The 20,308-nt window shown below is 35.4% G+C and overlaps 2 protein-coding genes across 2 annotated transcripts; one reads left to right on the top strand and one right to left on the bottom strand.

The window, feature by feature from the left end:
* Positions 1-1,224: 1,224 nt before the first annotated feature.
* On the top strand, positions 1,225-9,232 carry LOC149197395 (uncharacterized). The gene is made up of 6 exons (XM_089405833.1): positions 1,225-1,738; positions 1,849-2,408; positions 7,453-7,639; positions 7,720-7,784; positions 8,418-8,628; positions 8,706-9,232. Exons 1-6 carry the CDS (start codon positions 1,655-1,657, stop codon positions 9,051-9,053), a joined length of 1,455 nt encoding a protein of 484 aa, XP_089261959.1. The 5' UTR covers positions 1,225-1,654; the 3' UTR covers positions 9,054-9,232.
* Positions 9,233-12,786: 3,554 nt separating this feature from the next.
* On the bottom strand, positions 12,787-13,341 carry LOC149197394 (uncharacterized). Its single transcript, XM_089408678.1, has one exon. It carries the CDS (start codon positions 13,339-13,341, stop codon positions 12,787-12,789), a length of 555 nt encoding a protein of 184 aa, XP_089264804.1.
* Positions 13,342-20,308: the final 6,967 nt, after the last annotated feature.

Below are 20,308 nucleotides of genomic sequence, written 5' to 3'. Positions count from 1 at the left end.
TAAGGGAAATTTTTGATTCATCATCAGGATGAACCACACTTATTGGTTTGAAATGTATTTGGCCAAAAATTTCTCTTATATGATTTTGACCAAAAACTTTACTTAATATAAAGAATTTATATTAAGTAAAATAATATATAAAAAAATTCATATATTTTTATAAAAATAATTATAAAATCTAAATAAAAATGAAATTTAATCCCATAAAATTGTTTGTAAATATAAATAGCCTAAAAAAAATAATAACCAACTGATAAAATATTTTAAAGAAACTTTCCATATACTTCACTATATTATATAATGTAACAATTACAAATAAAACTTAAAGTATAATGTAACAATTACAAATAAAAAATAAATTATATTATTATATTGTATAATGTAAGAATTACAAATAAAATTTAAATTATATTTTGACACTTTAATATTTTAAATTTATGTGATCTTAAAAGTTTCTAAATTATATCTTTATATCTTTAATTAATAGTAAATTTTGAATTTTAATTTAACAAATAATAAGTTTTGAATTTTAATTTAAAAAATTGTTAAAATATAGAAATTTCTCACTTAAAACTAAAAAAATTCTTAATTCATTTTTAAAAAATATTAATACAAAATTACTTAATTCTTACCATTTTATTTAAAATTTCCAATCCTCACATTAAAAATGCATGATAATGAGCTGCCCTGAGAACTTCGAATTATAAAAAAAATAGCATGGTTATAACTTTCAACTAGTCATTTTAAAATTCCCAAAAAAACAGATTTGTAACTTTAAAATCCCAAGAAAATTACTGTCATCATTACAAAGGGCCCAATTTGTCACATTAATGTTAGAATAAGATTATACTATCATTATTACTGCTGGCCCAACTTATCACTTTAATGTTAAAAGAAAATGATTAAACAAGTGATTAGTTGAAACCTGCCAAACTATCACATCAAGATTTAAAGGAAGAGTTTTGGAGGATGGTTCATCTAGGTTTCAGAAGACACTTCACTCTGCTTTTACCTGAATGACGGTTTCACCATGGAAGAGAGTTGACTGTGACTCTGTTTATGCTTAAATTTTACCAAATTAGCATTAAACTTATCCCAAGAACCTTACTCCATACTTTTTCCACATATATCGATAAAATCTTAAATTACTACTGATATCGATTTAAAAACTTTAAATTTTACTAAATTAGTATTAAACTTATCCCAAGAATCTTACTCCATATTGTTCCACATATATCGAGAAAATCTTAAATTACTACTGATATCGATTTAAAACCTGGAGAAATCTTTAATCACGCCTGCTAAACTAGAGTAATGAATTTTCGGATCACCGAGATATTCAACTTCGAAATTTTAAGCGCGCTCAGAGGGAGAAAACGAGGTTGCAGAGGCAAGAAAATGTTTAGATGCAAAACTTAAATGTTGTTTCTAAGGCATTCTCGTATCTAAAATTATCTGTGCTGAGCATGTCAGATGGTAAAACAATTTTCATAAAACAGTGAACTAATCAGGGGGCGCCCGAAAATGAAGGCACGGCGTTGATGAAGCCATGGCGTTTGTTTATGGGTTTCAGCCCATCTCATTCTGCCCACTTCACTCCCAAATCCTAAGAAGAACCCACCGTTGAATAAGTGTAGAAATGATTGAATAGAAGATGAAAGGCGGAATAAGTACTAGTCTTGGCTGCGTACTGTTTCTGGCGAGTTTACTCGGGCCTGCCCTCTTCCTCAAGCTTTGGGTACGATATTTTTCGCTCTCATCATTTTCCTATCACTAGTAGGTTTGCCATGATTGATCTACATGAGTTAATTTGAATGTAATCACCATCTTGTTTGTTTTCCTTTGCAGACAGATAATGTAAGGAAAGAACCAGCGTTTGTGGCAGACAATATCGAAGACCAGGGAAAAGTCATCCGGCAGAGCATATCGAAGACCAGGTTAACGCCACAGTGTTCGCCCAGCACAGTGTGTTCGGCATCATCATGGCTTCGCCTCCTCAACAACTCAAGTAATAAGGATGAAGCCGCTATGTGCCCCTTCTATTTCAAGTGGATTCGCCAGGACTTGAACCCTTGGGCTCAGACTGGCATTACTGTAGACATGGTTGAAGCTGCAAAACCAGAGGCGTCTTTCAGGCTGATGGTTGTTAATGGCAGGATGTATATCGAAACCTATCGAAAGTGTTATCAGAGCAGAGATCTGTTTACGCAATGGGCGATTGCGCAGTTTTTGAAATTCTATCCCGGATTGCTTCCCGACTTGGACTTGATGTTCAATTGCGATGATAATCCCGTTATCCATCGGAAAGACTACAACGATTCAACAGGGCCTCCTCCCCCGCTGTTTCGTTATTCCGGGAGCGAAGATACTCTGGATATTGTCTTTCCAGATTGGTCTTTCTGGGGATGGTAAGTGCAACTCCACTGTCCAAGTTTTCAAGAAGGATAACATAATTTTATTTTCAAGCAGAAACAGAGTATACACAGTTCCGAAAACATAGTCAGGTTCCTTGTTACCTTCAACAGTTACCAAAACTCTGGCCCTAAGGAGTCGCTGAGAGTACGTAGCCTGATAGCCCTTCAGATTTCTTCCTCTCCCAAAAATCTATCAATGTGTCTCTACTAAACATTAACTTTAACTTCCTGAGACATTTTCAACTTACTAGTGTCGGACCTAGGGTTATGGTTCTGCCTTTCAAACTATACCAAACGATTACTACCCAGGGAAGGAAGTGACATTAGACATAGCTTGAACAACGTGCTACTGCCCGGCAACAGTAACTGCCCTTCGTTATATTTCCCATTGGGCTCCTTATGGCCATCTTACGGAGCTGGATCAGCCCATACGACAAACAATAACCACCATGGAATCTTTGCAGGGTCTTTTGTTTTTGTTAAAATGGTGGTAATGTCAGGAGGAGGTTGAGTTTGGTTAGGTGCATTCAAACTTTTCATTTCTCATTTTCAGCAATATGCTGAAATTCGTGTAGGTAGTATGGTTTTAAGAAAATTGGGTAACATCTTAAGTTTTAGGATTTTGGGTATTTTAAATGGGCTCGAATCTATTTCTATTATTAAAAAATTATTTAAATGTTTTTACAATCTAATCTCTTCAACAAATTTTCACCCAATTTTGATTAGAAATTCCTCTCAATAACAAAATTATAACCTCATTGGATAACGTCGCTAAAATTTAATTAAACATGAATAAGTTGCTATCATATCTATATTTATTTAGTTTTGAAATTTTAATGTTTCGAATTCATTCCAATGACCTTAATGTCCACATTAATGAAACTCCAGCTACGTTGAAACTCTAATTTCGATCCAATTTTTAATTGATTTGAAATCAGAAAAACTTGCTGGAAATGGCACGACTTTGATACACCTTGTGACACACCGTCAGAAAGTTGCCCAAATTTCTGAACCCACCCTTGACATCTGTTAGAAAGTAACAGGAACTTGCAGGAAGATAAATGCCAAAGTAATCCAACTATAAGTACTGCATGCACAGGTGACTGACACCCGAAATTCTAGTAGAGAAAACCCCAACGGGGCAAAACAACCATTTCAATTCTGCTTTGTATTCAATGCACATTAATTGTAACATAATACCTGCAGCTCTTCGCACCGCATCAGATAGAAAGTTCTTTTTTCTGGCCATATGAAAGATTATGTTTTTTTTGCATTTTTCAATGTATAAGTAAACTTAGCACTCTGAAAATGTATAAACATTTAAACTTAAATTCTACTAATTAAACAATTTAAATTTATACTCTTTTAAAAATCTCTTTAAAATACTGAAAGGTAAAACTAAAAAAAACGCCAAACCACAATCCAACCAGCAATAAACATAACCTGCACAGGAAATTAAAACCCTAGATTCCAGTAGTGAAAACTCCAAGGAGACAAAACCTCTTCTTATAATTCTGCATTGTATTCACTGTACATTGATAGTAATGTAATTAATCTACACTTAGCATAGCCCCTAGGCAATGATGATATGCACAAATCCAGAAATGTAATTAATCTACACTTTTCTGAAGCGTGTAATTTTTATTGGACAGATAATTTTAACCTTTTATTAAGTTTTATTTAGGTAAAGTTAGGTCGGTATCTTAATTGTTTATGTCAAAATTATTTAACATAAAAGTTTTATTCATAAAGAAATTATGACTTCTGACGAGAAATTAATGGTTTAGGTTGTCTTAACATATGCCAAAACCGCTGAAGAGCAGAAATTCCCTCGACTAGAATCTGTAACTAAATCGTTAAAGCTCTACTATAACTTACAAATATATCCTTGTGAAATTTGGAGGATGATTTTCAAAATGGGAGCTTTTGCCATCATAATTCCTCATGGCAAGTTTACTCTGCATGTTTGGTTTATTGTTGGGCTTGTTTGGCACTTATTTTCCTGTAGTTTTCCTGTTTGCATTCATCAGCAGCATGGTTATTCCAATTTTTTCCTTCATCAGCAGCATGGTTAATCCGATTTTATCCTTGTACATGTTTGCTCTATTCAGTTCTTTCTCAGAGTTAATATCCTGTTCCTTCAATTCGTTTGACTCAGGCCCTTCTTTCTCTTTGAGAATTGGAAGGAGTGCCTGTTGGATTGTCAAATAGAAGGGCCTATTCAGCAAAGATGAGCTCTCTGCAAGGTGGTGTTGGGATATTGGGTAATCAATGCACATGTGTTTGGGACATGGACTAATCGTCTCTTGTGGACTTTTATTGTTGACTACCATTTGCGGTTTTAATAAGTGTGGTTTTAACACTTGAGGTTTTTTGGTCTAACAACAATCGTGATTCCAACCAGTGGTATCAGAACCTTCGGTTTTTGGTCTAACAACAATCGTGATTCCAACCAGTGGTATCAGAACAAGTGGTATCAGAGGGATACGTCAAGAGTTCTATACAGACTGTTTTAACACCTGCGGGTTTTGGTCTAACAACAATTGTGATTTCAACAAGTGGTATCAGAGGGTAGGTCACTAGTTCTATACACACCTGGCTGTCATTGGGGAGATTGTTGGATATTAGACATGTGTGTTTTGCGACATGGATTAACCGCCTCTAATAAATCCTTATCTCTAACCATGCTATAATTGACTAACACCTGTGCGTTTTGGTCGCTCTAACCATGCTATAATTGACTAACACCTGTGCGTTTTGGTCGTAATTCCTGACAAATAAATGTACAATAAAGTGACCAAATTCGTCTGTTAAGAGATTCTTACCGCGTTGAATGTGTCGTAACTCAATACTTGCAAAAGAATCTATATACCGGCGAATCAATGCCCTAGTTAATCTGCATCTAGCTGTGTTTCAGATTCTGAAAATATTGTGACAGGATCTTAACTATAATCTGGGAGTCTCCTTTAATATTAAGGCTAGGAGGGTGGATCCCATAACAGGTAGCTGCTATTTGTGGTTTCCCATTAGTTCTCCTGTTTGGGCATAAAAGAGGCTTACGCCTAGAATCCCTTATCATCCCAATATAACCTGCTCTGACTTGGTTTCCAAGATGAGTCATCGTCAAGTTGAGTCTGGTCGCTAAACGTTCGACGAGTTCGTTTTGGATTATCCACTTTACTGCTGGCATAATCCATAATCCACTTTTTCAGCCTGGCCTTTGCCAGAGATTAGCCCAAACTTAGAACAATTAGACTAAGATTTAGTTTAATTAAATTTGATAATGCTCTGTAGCCATAGTGTATATGAGTATATCTAATATGAGCAATACCAAATTCTTATTGTAAGCTCACTATTAAAGGTTAATTTTTTTAATTGTTTACCGGAATTTAGTGATATGAATTTTTTTTCTATGAGATAGTATGATCTGAATATGGATTTTCAAATATAGAAATAAATTTTGCATCACCGCAAACAAACATTAAAAGCATGTAAACTCAACCGCAATAAAATTACAATTTTCCCAATTTTATACAAAAATTAACCTAAAATCAACACAAAAATCTACCTGAAAATAGCTAACAAGTCACTCTTATTGCCTACCACATCTAAGCACCATGCACACTGTGGAGCAGAATTTAATAGTGTAGCATGATGCACATGCTAATATTCAATCTATAATATTTATTAGAAACATCAGCTGACTGTGTACAGTACCTTGCTGTGGCGGTCTGCACTCTATTTTGAGAAGACAAGCAACCTGATAGTGTATATACAGTGATTCCGCGGCAGCAATGCGAGGTGCTCAGCGTTAGTCCTCTGCACATTGTTTTTGGGGACGGCAGGACCTAGATAGCTCGAAAGAAATGTTCCAGCAGATACGAAGGATATGAATGAACATTATAAATTACTGTAGAGTTACCAAATGCAAAGCATTGGAATGTGGCCTTTGGTTTTCAGTGTTCACTTCTGTTAACTGTTCAATGTATTCTGTTTGAATTTTGATCATGATAGCATGGAAATAAAGGTTTCGGGCAAGTGAACTGTGAAGGACTTGCTCCCATGGATAATGCCAAGTGTTTTGAATCCATTTCTTACTCCTAATAAACATAGGAGATGGGAAAATATACCAATGCGTATTAGGGCAGTCCCTGACTGCTCGGAGAGGATTTCTTGGATAGTATTGAACTCAATCGTTTGTTGTCAGCTGCACGTCTAGATCCTTAAGATTTGGCTCAGCGCATTAGCATTGCCCAAATTACTGAGGGTCTGCTTAAAGGTAAGCAGAAAGAACAATATAAGTAACATTGTAACTTAAAATCAACGCACAGCACTGGAGTCTTCTCCTATGGCCTTGATTGTTCAATCCAATAGTTAATATTTAATCAATGTGTATGTTTTGGTTTTAAGCTCTTATTCTTACTAAGTGTATTCTAGCTCAACTGTGTACGTTGTGGTTTTAAGCTCTTATTCTTACTAAGTGTATTCTAGCTCAACTTTCAAGATGGAGATATAGAGGAGACTCAAACTTGGTTCTATATGAGGTTGGGCTTTTTTGCTGTAGCTTTTTCCATTTCTATTCATCCCCATCTCAGCTCTGCTCTGGTTCAAACTTAGATACAAAGGTGATTGAAGTTTTGATCAGATTTGAGAAGATCGAAACTTTGGACAGATTTGATCCTAAGCTTATTGTATGGTGACATTTCAACTCAAATAATAGCTTTTCATCCTAATAACTAAATTATAACCCTATTGTCAGTGATTAATGACTGTTTAATGTAAAATTGGTTTAGATTATATTTATAGTTGGCAATATGTATTTTGCAATGTTACCATGAATTACATATACCTTCAAATATATATCATTGAATATGCAACAATTATACATCTATCTAAGGATGTATATACCATTATATATATCCATTGAATCGCACTGCAAAGTGCATATTATCTACGTCTTTATCATCTCTAAACTATCATAAATATATTATAGCTAAATAAAATTTATAAAATCAAGTTAAGATTTATAATCCTGCAGGCCAGAGATAGAGACACCAGCATGGGAAATATTAGCGAAGGAGATACAGAATGGCAGCCAAAAGGTCAAGTGGGCAGACAGAGATCCCACAGCCTACTGGAAAGGAAATCCCTTCATGGGCCAAGGGAGACAGGATCTTATGAATTGCGGAAACAGGCCCCACTGGGGGGGTCGTGTTTACAGACAGGTAGTGTATGTAGATGCACAAGAATTCCGATTAGATTTATACGGAATTCAGTTTTTAATGTTTGTTATCACTGTATACAGGACTGGGATGATGAGACCAAACAAGGGTTTTTACACTCCAAACTCTCAGAGCAGTGCCACCACAGGTATTTGTGCCTACCGTTCTTCTGCAGCTTCACCAGTATTCATTTGAATGAAATTAATTAGATTTGGAATTTGGACTTCAGCACTGCTTGTCATATTGAGCGATAAACTTGCTAAATCCTGCTGGAAACTTTTGAAAAGAAAATAAAAATAAAACAGCTTACAGGTTAATTCTGTTTTTCATGATCCTTCTTTATAAAAGAAGAGGATAAATCTCATTGACCAAGCTCTATTTCTAAAAAGAGGAAAAATCTCATTAAGCAAGGTATAAACTCCATAGGGTCAATGGAAGGTTAAGACAGCCACTGTAACCTGGAACAATGTTGGGCAACTTGTACTATCATAATCCACCTTGAACAACATGACTTTGGTACAGACTATGCCACTTCTTAATATTCATCCATGATATGATGAGCACTACCCTCCTTCTATCAAGCCTAGCTGGCAGCTCTGTCAAATAATTTTTATTCCAGCCCAACATATAACATATGTTGTCTGCTCAAGTTGCAATAATAAAATTCTCATAATTTTTACTTTAGAAGGCCTTTCTCTTCGTTTACATGTTTTTCCCCTGTATTTGTAAGATTGCTCTGATATTCCTATCAGTATCATATAAAATTTGATCTGTGTGTCAGGTACAAGATATACATCGAAGGGAACGCATGGTCAGTAAGCCTGAAGAATATTATGGCGTGTGACTCGCCAACTCTTTTGATAACACCACAATACTATGATTTTTATAGCAGAGGGCTTGTTGCCCAACATCATTACTGGCCTATAAGAGTCGATAAAAAATGTGACTCTATACAGTTTGCCGTGGACTGGGGAAACAAGCACCCAAACGAGGTAAGTATTTCAGAGCAGTCTTGCCAAACAGTTTCCTCTATAGATAAAACAACAAATTGAACTTGGTTTTTCTGCAGGTAATGGAGATTGCAAAGGCAGCGATAAAATTTATTCAAAACGAATTGAAAACGTCGAATGTATACGATTACATGTTCCATATTCTAAATGAGTACTCAAAGCTATTGAAATATAAGCCCTCTGTTTCAGAAAAGGCTGCAGAGTACTGTTCTGAAACAATATTTTGCTCTGCAAATGAGGTGGAGAAAAAGTATATGAAAGATTCAATTGTCACCACTGCTAGTCCTTCGCTCCCATGTAAGATGGAACACCTTGAACTGGAAGAGAAAGCCATTAAGGAATTCCTTGTAAATAAAGCTAAGTCAATCGATTATGTTAAACACCTGGAAGACACAGGGAGAGTTTAATCTTCCTTTCGTTCATGTGGTTGCTCTGTAATAAAACCTCTGCAATTTTCTTCCTAAAAAAAGCCCCTTCCTGTTACCTAAAGATCGGTGGTGCAGATCATATTTTTCTTATTTAACGAGCTTAAACATATTTAACCGCTCAACAATAATCGAAATTCAAGCTGGCAAATATGGCTCTCTGTAACAATTTGTTCACAAGTATGGAATCTGGATATGAATTTAGATCACAGGAAGTCCTTTATCCCAACCTTGATTTTTTCTTTGAACTTTCAGCAAGGTTTACACTTTTGAAAAGAAAGGGAAAAAATTAAAAATAAGAAAAGATGTTGGAAAATTTGCACTTAGTGAGAAGGTAAACCCAAAAAAAAATACTTGACTTTATTAATGTAAACGTTTGATATTATTTACAGAAAAACTTGCACTTAGCAAGGCAGGCTGAACAACGGATATTCCAAGAAATCAATGGTATGTTTATTAGATCTAATAAGGTAAATCACTGATATTATTTATTTCGGTGAAATCAACAATCATTTGCTCTCTTTTGGGCATCGGACATGACATGTATAATTACAAACTATTTATGTGTTTTTTTTTTCAGAACGAAAAAAGCTTTATATTATATGAGGGATATAAGAGTCCGAAAAGTAGATACATCTGAGATGATCGGTGAAAATAAACATATGTTCATAGGATCTGCATGTGGGGATATCTATCAAAAGATGATCAAAACAGCATATCAGAAACTAAAATCAACATAAGCCCTATAAACTATCATGGATCCCATAATATAGAGAGGCTATATGCAGATACATATAAAAAAAAGACATATGTAGATTGAGGCAGATAGGCATGAAGACCATCAGACTAGAAATCCGGGAATGCAAAATCGTGGATCTGGAAGGTTTCTCCCTCTGAAAAGATCTCTAAAAACCATAAGCCTGGTGTAGATTGGAGTCCCAATTTAGAAAGTGCATCAGCTTTTGAATTTTTGTCCCTACAGATGTGCTCAATAGAACTGCCAACCATGCAGCCCCAGTAAAAGTTGATCCTATCCCTCCAGCCAGTCAGGTGTGGCGCCAAAATATGATTTTTCCTTGTTACCGAATCAATCAATACTTTCGAATCTCCAAAAATTGATACCTGTTGAATATCAAGGAATAGGCAAAATTTTAAGAGACCAGCAAGAGCAATGATTTATGCCTTACTATTGGAGCCAAAACCTCCGTTCCAATGTGGAGAAATGTGTAGATTCGTTCATCATGATGATAAACCCGCATCCGCAAATACCCAGCTGAGCGGCACCATCGAAAAACGCGACAGGATAAGTTGAGTGATCCACTGATAATAGATCGGGTATAATTTTCTTATGCTTGGTAGTCTTCTGTGGGAGGGCTTCCAAATAAACTGAAATCCTATCAATGATTTCCGAACATGATAGATTTGCGTCTTTAAAGATGATGAGATTGCGCCATTTCCATATGTTCCACAGAGAAAGAATACAGATCCTTCGCCATGTTACTTTCTGTCCGCTACACCATAGTATCCATTCCTGTATCGAGTCCTGTGTGCATTGCAAGAAACCAAAATCTTTTTCTAATGCCAGCCATATCTGTTTTGTTTTATTACATTTCAAAGATAAATGTGCATTAGTTTCCCCGTTTGATCTGCATAATGAACAAATATTTGGGCCGTGCCATCCTTTTTTCATTAAAATCTCCCATGTTAAATTTCTATTGTGAAAAGCAAGCCAAGCAAATAGGATCATTTTCAGTGGGCAACCATCCTTCTAGAAAATCTGAGGAAAAACATGGGAGCCGGGAGACTGCTGCATCATCATATGATGGTAAACCTCTTTAACAGTCACAACATTTATCTCTTTCAAATGTTCCATGTTAGGAAGTCCGAATCCCTTGTTCGAAAAATGTCGCAGTTTCGAAGACCCGTCTTAATGCGAAGCCATTGCTGTGCCATCCCTTGAGACATTTGCAACTCTCTAGCATCTTTCCACCGCAGGATGGGGCCTTGCCATTCAGCTATCAAACTGTCCCAGAAAAATATGCCTTTTCTGTGAAAGAAATTAAGTAAGGATACAAGAATATTTAAATCTTCAGTACCGCATTTGAAATGATCTTTGCCAACAAGAATTTTACTTCTAGTTTGAAAATTCTAGATTAAATTCTTTAAGAAATATGATTCAGTCCTGCGGAAACTAAGCCAGATTGGAGACCCATATGAAGCACCAATGGAACCTTTCCTGTACCAGAACTGTAAGCTTTTCCTTCCTAAATACTTCGTCCGAATCATGTGACTCCATGGACCCTCACCCTGTATAGCTCTTCATAACGACTTGCACAGTAGAGCTTTTCCAAAGGAGCGTAAATTGGATAAGCCCCAACCTCCCATAATCTTTGGTGATGAAATACTGGTGAGTTTAATAAGATGAAATTTCCTCCTTTCAGCGTGACCCCCCCCCATATAAAATTAGCTAATAATCTATTCATGCTATTAATGATACTCGCCGGAAGATGAAATAGGTGCGCCCAGTAAACAATAAGTTGGTTTAATACTGTTTGCACTAATATTATTCTCCCTGCCAAGGAAAGGCATCTGAACTCCCATGTAGTAATCCTCCTGTAGAATCTGTCCAAGATCCAAATCTAGTCGGATTTCGAGTAGCCATTAGCTTTAATATGGAAGCCCAGGTACTTTATGCCACAGCTGATAGACTGTGTTTTCAGTCCAAATAGCTCTGATAACCATAGAACATCTTCCTAATTTAAATCAAAATGATAGATAGTAGACTTCTCCAGGTTAACTTGTAACCCGTAGACATTTGAAAATTTTCCATGATATCATAGAAACGCAACCAGGTGACCCTGCAAAACATGGCGAATAATATGATATCATCAACAAATAAATTATGTGATAAAGAAATATTTCTACAGATTTTGAGGGGGCGCCACGAATTTTCATTAACAACCTTTTTGATATGCAAGCTGAGAGTATCCATCGCCATGATAAATAACAGCGGAGAGAGAGAGCATCCTTGCCGCAGGCCCTTTTCCACACGGAAGAATGGGGATGGTATGCCATTGATAATGATTGCATAATCCACAGGTTCAACACATGCCATGATCCAGTTGATCATATTGGATCTCAACCCAATTCTTGCAAGCAAACACCTGATGTAGCCCCAATCTAGGCAGTCGTACGCCTTCCTGAGGTCGACTTTGATAATAACCGCTTCACTTTTCTTTGAATGAATAGCATATAATGCCTCTTGAGTGCCGGCGACTGCATCATGAATATATCTCCCTTTTAGAAACCCATGCTGTTCTTTTGTAAAGAATTCTGATAATACTCCCTTCATTCTCTCAGCAATGATCTTTGAGACTATTTTGAAAGATATATTACACAACGATATCGACCGAAAGTCCTGGAAATTTTGGGCATCCCCCTTTTTGGGAATGAGAGCAATATTGGTGGAGCAGAGATGCTTGCTGATACTGCCCATTGTTCTGGTACCTTCCACCATCTTCAACAGGTCTTCCTTGATGATATCAAAGAAATGTATGAGAAACTCAATTGACCAGCCATCTGGACCGGGACCCTTGTCCCTTTTGAATGATTTCATAATTGCTAGTAATTCCTCCTCAGTAATTGGCTGATAAATCTGGTCGTTTAATTCATTATCAAACATCCTCGGAAATACTTTTATTCCCCATAATATATCCTAAAAACTGCGATTATCCATTCTTCTATATTGATTTTTGAAATATGCCACTGCCTCATTTGAAATATCCTGCTGGGAATAAAGAAAGTCTCCCTTACCATCACATATTTTCCATATTGTATTTTTATCTCTTCTTGCGTTGGCGAATCTATGGAAAAATTTTGAGTTTCGGTCGCCTTCTTTCATCCATATTGCCCTACTTTTCAACCGCCAGAAGGTTTCTTCTTGTTTCAAGATTTGCAATTTCTTTTTTTGAAGATTCTTAATACGATGTTTCATTTCATAAGACAGTGAATCATAAGCCATAGATTCCACAACAAAGTCAAGTTCCTTTTGGATATCCCGGAGCTCTTTTTTATCCGCTTGTCTTTTCTGAAACTGCCATTCTTTTACAATCTTCTGGATTTCATTCATCTTATCATTGAAGGACATATGAATAGGAGCAGATTCTATTGAAGACATCTCTTTCCACGCCTTTAATACAGTGTTATTGAAATCAGGCTCCTCCAGACATTGTCTATTGAATTTAAATGGGAAACCTTCTCTGATTCCCATAGATCTCCATCCAAGCATGATCGGCTGATGATCAGATATAAAGATATTTTCAACTATTGAAAAAGGCATGCCGAGCGATTCTACTAAGCTGACATGTATAATGAATTTGTCGATTCTCTTAGCAATGTCAGCCTTTTCACTCCTTCCATTGTCCCAAGTGGGCAGAATTTTGGGGGGAGAATGTCAATAAAATTTTTATTTAGAAATTCATTTTTGATCCTGTCTGCAATAGGATCCTGCTTCTTACTGATGCCCCAGATTTCGTCCATGTTAAATGTGATATTTAAGTCACCTGGAAGTGCCGATGCTTCTTACTGATGCCCCAGATTTCGTCCATGTTAAATGTGATATTTAAGTCCCCTTGAAGTGCCGACAGTCCGAAATGGGGTGCAGTACAGAAGAAAACAACAAGAAGTAATTATCTCAACATAGCCGTGTGGTCAACAGAAAGCGAACTATTCTTTCGCCTTTTACTACTTATGTGTTACTTACACTAATATTATATTTGAATGATTAAGTTTCTTTATTCATAAAATTTTGTTTAAAGGTTTACTAATTTAAACACATTTAATTTAAGATCATAGTTTCTTATATTTACACTCATATTATATGGAAATGATTAAGTTTAGTTATTCAGAAATTTTTGTTTAAAAGTTTATTAATTTAAATGCTTTTAATTGAAAATCATACCTTCTTATTTGTTTTTAAATGAGTTTCAATTTAACTAATATTTTTATAATAATTTTTTCCCCTCTTAACTAATTTTAGTTTACTAATATTTTTATTTAAGACTTTGAAATCTTAAATTTTTACAGAAATTAATTATTTTAAGACATTTTATAGTCACAAGAATGAGAAGTCTTATTTTAATGTCTTTAAATTAAGCCTATTAGGATAAGAGTTGCCCCTAATTAGATAAAGTTAATGCCTTTATTATTTTATCACTTAGTCATTATCAAATCAATGTCTTTGCTTCATTTTTTGATGATGTAATAGCATTTGTCATAGCAGTAAGAATTGGTTTCTTTGGGGCTTTTTTCCTGGCACCATCCAATTTTGATCCATCTTCACGAAGAAGACTTCGTATTTGTTCTTTTGACCATATGTGAAATTTTTTCCTTTAGAGAGTAAGGCAACACATGTCCTTGATAAAAAACTAAGTCTAGACCAAAAAACAATGTTTTCTTAATCCAAAAAATTATCTCCATCATTGAACTCCATAAATCAACATAAATACATATATATGTATAGGTATTTGACAATATAAGTATTGTTAATTATTAGTGGAGCTAGTTTAGTATACGTGCCAAAGCATTACCAATGGCTTTTAGATTCATAGCTTCAATATTCCAAGGAGAGTCGAAGTTGTATAATCCATATCAAGACTTATAATATGGACTTTGTATGTCAGTGTGATGGAGGGATAGGGATGAGATTTCATTAGAGTGTTGGTGAAATAGAAGGTCCAAATCTTGAAGCCCCAAATTTAATCTTTCTCATTCAACAACACAATTAGAGTGCATAACACTCACACATCAAACCAGCACAATGAAAGTAAATCATAAAAATACTAACCCATACAAAGATAGATGAGAAATAAATAATATATATGAAATTTCTAATATATAGGGTTTCTAATCATGAATGTAGCATTTCTTAGGTATATTGTTGGAATATGTCTGCACGCGAGGTGCATGACAAGACTGCTGGGGCGGTCGGTTTTCGCACCCCCAGCTGTGATTGAATCCTGCGGCGGCACTCTCTGCTTCTTGTTTCGGCGATTTGTAATGGCTATGCCGTATTTTGTTGGCTTCGATTGTAAATATCTGTTGGCTTCGGCCATATCGATTGTAAATATCTGTAGGCTTCGGCCATATGAGGATTTCTCTCTGGAAAAAAATTTGTTGGAATATGTAAAGGAGGAGATTGTTCCTATTAGCTAGGAGTTGTTTTTTAGATTGGTGTGTGGTTGAGATATTCTCTCAACCAAGTGATTGTGTGTCCAAGATAGTTTCCCACAACACTTATATTTATTTGTAACATTATTTGATTAATGATAACATAGATTTCCTTATGAAAATTTAAGATGGAGATTCCTCCGATTTGGAAATAGATCTGTTTTTTAATTGCTGGAGGTCGATTTTTTTGGAGGGAGCGCTGTCAAAATGAATAACTGGATGACAAAGGAAAATATCATCCAATGGCCGATTGAAGAAATTGACGAATTGCAGTCGGTTGAGATTGTCGTCAAGAAAGAGCTTCTTCGGCCTGGTTTCGTGGGGGTCAGTGTAACGGTTGGGGCTCAGTTGGATATTGAGCTTGTTTTAGAATTCCCGGTAGTCGTTGCCATTGAAGCGGTCGAAGGTGACTCAGTCTCTGGCGGTGAGGAGGGTGTTCGCCATGGCCTGTCGCTAATGCCCGATGACACAACCGAGGATTACATGCATATCAAACATGTGCTCACCAAGGGCATTGCGCAGGTCGATGACAGGCCCTGTGTTACGTATTGGCAACGAAGGGGTCGAGAACTTCGTGAAAATGACCATCCCATAGGTCCAGAAGATCTCAATTGTCTCCGCGTTGTAATTCCTTCCAAATTCCGTGACGGCGAATATCTTCCCCAATGGATATCGAACACTTCCACAATTTAGACTCCACAAGGTCTTTTTTGAGCTTGGTTGTGCCTGCTGAGCGCTATAGAATTTTCGCTGATATGACCATCTAGCGAGAAGGGTACAGTGTCTTGCTCACGTAACTAGAGGTTTATCGCCCTCTTCTTTCTCTTTAGGTTAGCCTCACAAAATTGGAGTTTGGAAAGATATACACATTAGGCTGATCAACTCAATGTAAAAGTGCAATTTATTAGAATTGCAGTTTTAAAAACTCTAATGAGAAACAAATTAATAGTGATATATTATAAATTTATAGAAGTTTTAGAATTTTTATATTGAGCTCAGCTCATTCAATGGAGTGGTTTGTTAGAATTAGCTCTCTAATAAATCATGTAGGTGAATCCAAGACAACAATTAAAGCAGAAAAAGAAAAAGGAGACCAAAGATACTCTACGGTGGATAATAAGGTTGAAGTGCAACAAGTATTGATTTTGTGCAATAATGACACTGGAAATTAGGTGATGATGGACAATTAATTCAAAGTTTGTGTGAGTGTGTGGAATAGACTCATTACGACAGTGTATCAAATACATTTTTTAGTAAGCATGTCTAGGGTGTTTTTTAGTGGTCTTGTAAAGTATGTACCCTCATAAAGTTCGTGGTAATCTTAAAACCACTTTGTAATTGCAGGTTTGTGGTCAGCTAGAAACCACTTAAGTGCAGGTTTGTGGTAAGCCATAAACCACTTGTAGGTTTGTGGTAAGTTGGAAACCACTTTGCAGTGTCGGTTTGTGGTAAGCCAGAAACCACTTGTGAGAGTGAAGTGGTCAGGGATTCCTGTAGGCATGGGTTGAGGGTGAGTTGAGAAAACCTTGGGCCTAGTTAAGTTGGGTCTATGGTGAGCCTTGATAGTTGAATTGAGTGCCTTGGTGGCAAAGTTGAGCCTTCGTGGCTGTGTTGAGCCTTCATAGCTAAATTGAGTGCTTTGGTAGCAGAGTTGAGCCGTGGTGGCTGTGTTGAGCCTTGGTCGCTGAGAGCCCTTGTTGGCATGGTTGAGGGTAATCCGATAAAACCTAGAGCATGGTTATATGTAATCTGATAAAACCCATGATGATGATTTGGGGGGGGTTGCAGGGACAGGTACATGTATGCAGTTATAATGATTCACAGAACCATATAGGCGAAGGACATCATATTAAATTGGCGGTTGCAGTGGTTGGGCACCCATGCATTTCGGTGGATGGTTGTTCCTTTATATGGACATCAACATATTCTCTTGTTATGTTTGACCACAACTAGACTTTGCAGACTGATATCAAGACAAGTAGTCATTAAGAGTAGTCATTAAGAGGGTGTGTAGGAAATGTAATTCTTACTTGTCTCAGTTGTGATTCTCCCCATGTAAAGGAGTATGTTCCTATTAGTTAGGAGTTGTTTCCTAGATTGGTGTGTGGTTGAGATATTCTCTCAACAAGTGATTGTGTGTCCAAGATAGCTTCCCTATCTTAAAACAACGCTTCATATATTTATTTGTAACATTATTTAATTAATGATAACATAGATTTCCTTATGGCAATTTAACATATATAGGATTTGTAATCATGAATGTAGCACTTCTTAGATATATAGGGTTTCTAATCATGAATTAACGCTTCTTAGATTTGTTATAATTAGAATATTTACAATATATTAATGCCAATACCTTTTTTACTAACTATCTATTCATTCATCTTAGCCTTGGGCTTACAACGGAAAATAAAAAATAATAATTTGTACCTCAGCTTGAAACACTCATGGTTCTACATGTGTGAAAAACAGAGCCTCAAGTTGTCTTAAAACTTTTGTTTAAAAATGAAAGTTAAATTTCAATACATTAACACAATCATATCAATAAATATGAATGAGATAAGTTTATAGCCATCATTTATCCTTTAAAATTAAATGGTTTTAACATAATCATTCATTTCGTAAATATGTATATAACGTTATTTGATAAATTTAAACTTAGAAAAAATGAACATATATTCACAAATTTCATTTGTTAATTGATTTGTGTAATATTAAGTGAATGCAAAAATAATATTTGAAATATCATTCATTGAATCAGAAAGAAATTAAAAAAATATACTAACATTTTTAATTTATAAAAACTTAGATTAAATTAAAATTAGCCTACTTTTCTCAATGAAGATACCAATTTATATAATTTCTTGCATAAATACATTATAGCTCAGGTGGCAGTATGCAGGATTCACTCTAGTTAATGCAGCGTATCTTAAACGCAGAGCGTAATCCGATAGGAGAAGCCATGTTGAAAGTTTTGTAAGGGTAGGTGGTAAATCAAAATCAATTGAGAATTTCATGACGCGCTGAAGTTTTGTTTCTTCAAGTTGAATGTTTTCAAATTTGGAATGATTTGTTCCGCGGGCTAATCCGTGAAGTCATGATGTGGGGTTCGAACCTTCAATGTCATTCGCTTTCGTGTGAGTGGAATATCGCAACTACACAGAGGATTAATTGAAATTGAAATTTAACCCACATTGAAACAGAATAAAATAAAAAAAAGGTTGCAGTAAATCTTTTCATGGAGGTTTAAAATCATATGGCAACAAATCATAGATTATATTTCAAAGATAAATGGAGGCTGCAGTGAAAACACAAAAATTTATTGGGATTTAGGTTTTAGAGATACAGAATAAATGTCTATAAAACTCTGTAAAACTGGTTTTGACGCGTCCATCACAAATTGCTCCACAATTTTCTCTCACTATCTCCCCCTCTCTCAACGTACAAATGACTTTTACATCTATATTTATCCTATACATACATTTTTGAAGAGGATCGCCATCAGGAGGGAGGAAGGAAGGCTTGACATCGACAAATTGATCTTTTTGTGTCGGTTGTGACTATTGATTCGAGAAGGAAGGCTCCCAACCATTGTCGAGTTCACTTGGGTGCAGATGAATGAGGCCAGCATCTTGGTGTTGAACTTGCAACCAAGCACGAGGTGCACTTGGACTGTGCATTTTTTATTGAGAATTATATATGGGTCGCATCAGGAGGAACAGTAACTGGTTGGAGTGCTCGACCAGTGGGATTATTAAATTGATCAGTGGCGGTATTGAGGTCATGGAGCCCGGAAGCAGGCCCACAAGGAGGGCTATTATATAAAGAAACTAGGAAGGCTACATCAGAGTGAAGACTATAGCGAGGAAGGCCAATAGCAACCAGCTAAGTAAATCAGACTAGTTGCACTAAGAGGTGGATGAATAGAGAGAAACTTGGATGGTTGTGTCAAGTGGCATCAGAGCATGAATATGTTTCTGAGGAATAAATGGAAAAGGAAGTGGCCATAAGAAAGTTGCAGCCCCTAAAGAAATTTTAAAGATTACTCGTGAAAGAAGAGGCAGCTATAAGAGGAGACCGACCAAGAATGTATGGTCATAGAGGAAACAATAAAAAGTTGGGGGGAGAAGATTTCAGTGAGGGTAACCAGTATAGATTTATTTTAAGTATGGATCTAATACGAGCCAAGGGAGATCGAATTTTTTGACGTGCAAACTTTTTTAGAGTGAAAAATACAATGTGTTATTTTGCATTGTTTAAATTATATTTTTGAATGCTATATATATATAAACTTTTTAACCATAAAATTTAATTTTTCATGATATATACATGATTTTTTTTAAATGATATATAATATATACTTAATTTATATTAAAATATTTTACATTTACATGACACTTTATCACACAAATTAAAATGATTTTTTATTATTAATATATTTTTAAGTATATATCAATATTAATTCTTATTAAAATATTTTATTTATTTTATCACATAAATTAAAATGGTTGTTTTTTATTAATATATTTTTAAGTATATGTCAATATTGATTCTTATTAAAATATTTTATTATTTTATCACACACATTAACCACTTCCTCTTAGAGTGCCCCGAGTATAACCACATTAGATCTCAGTTTCACAATCTTTGTTACAATACTGACCTTCCTAGCCTTTTACAATGTCAAAATTATAGTGAGCTCGGGAGGCTTCTCTCCAAGCTTTTTGAGCATAGAAATAAAATCTTAAATCAAAATAGATAATTTGTTTCTTTAGGTCCGATAGACCATTATTTGGTCTCAGCCCACGTTAACCATCATCATCATCATCATCATTAATATATTTTTAAATATATGTCAATATTAATTCTTATTAAAATATTTTACTAATAACCCACATTGAATATTTTTTTATATAATATTTTATTAATAATCCACATTGAATATTTTTTTTATATACAATATTAAAATGTTTTAATTTAACCATTTTATATATATATATATATATATA

Source organism: Pinus tabuliformis, chromosome 2_2 (assembly GCF_031772625.1).
Source record: "Pinus tabuliformis cultivar Carrire ecotype Pingquan chromosome 2_2, CPIR1, whole genome shotgun sequence".
Taxonomy (NCBI): domain Eukaryota; kingdom Viridiplantae; phylum Streptophyta; class Pinopsida; order Pinales; family Pinaceae; genus Pinus; species Pinus tabuliformis.
Note: the sequence above shows the minus strand (reverse complement) of the source record. Positions and strands in the feature narration are given on the sequence as shown.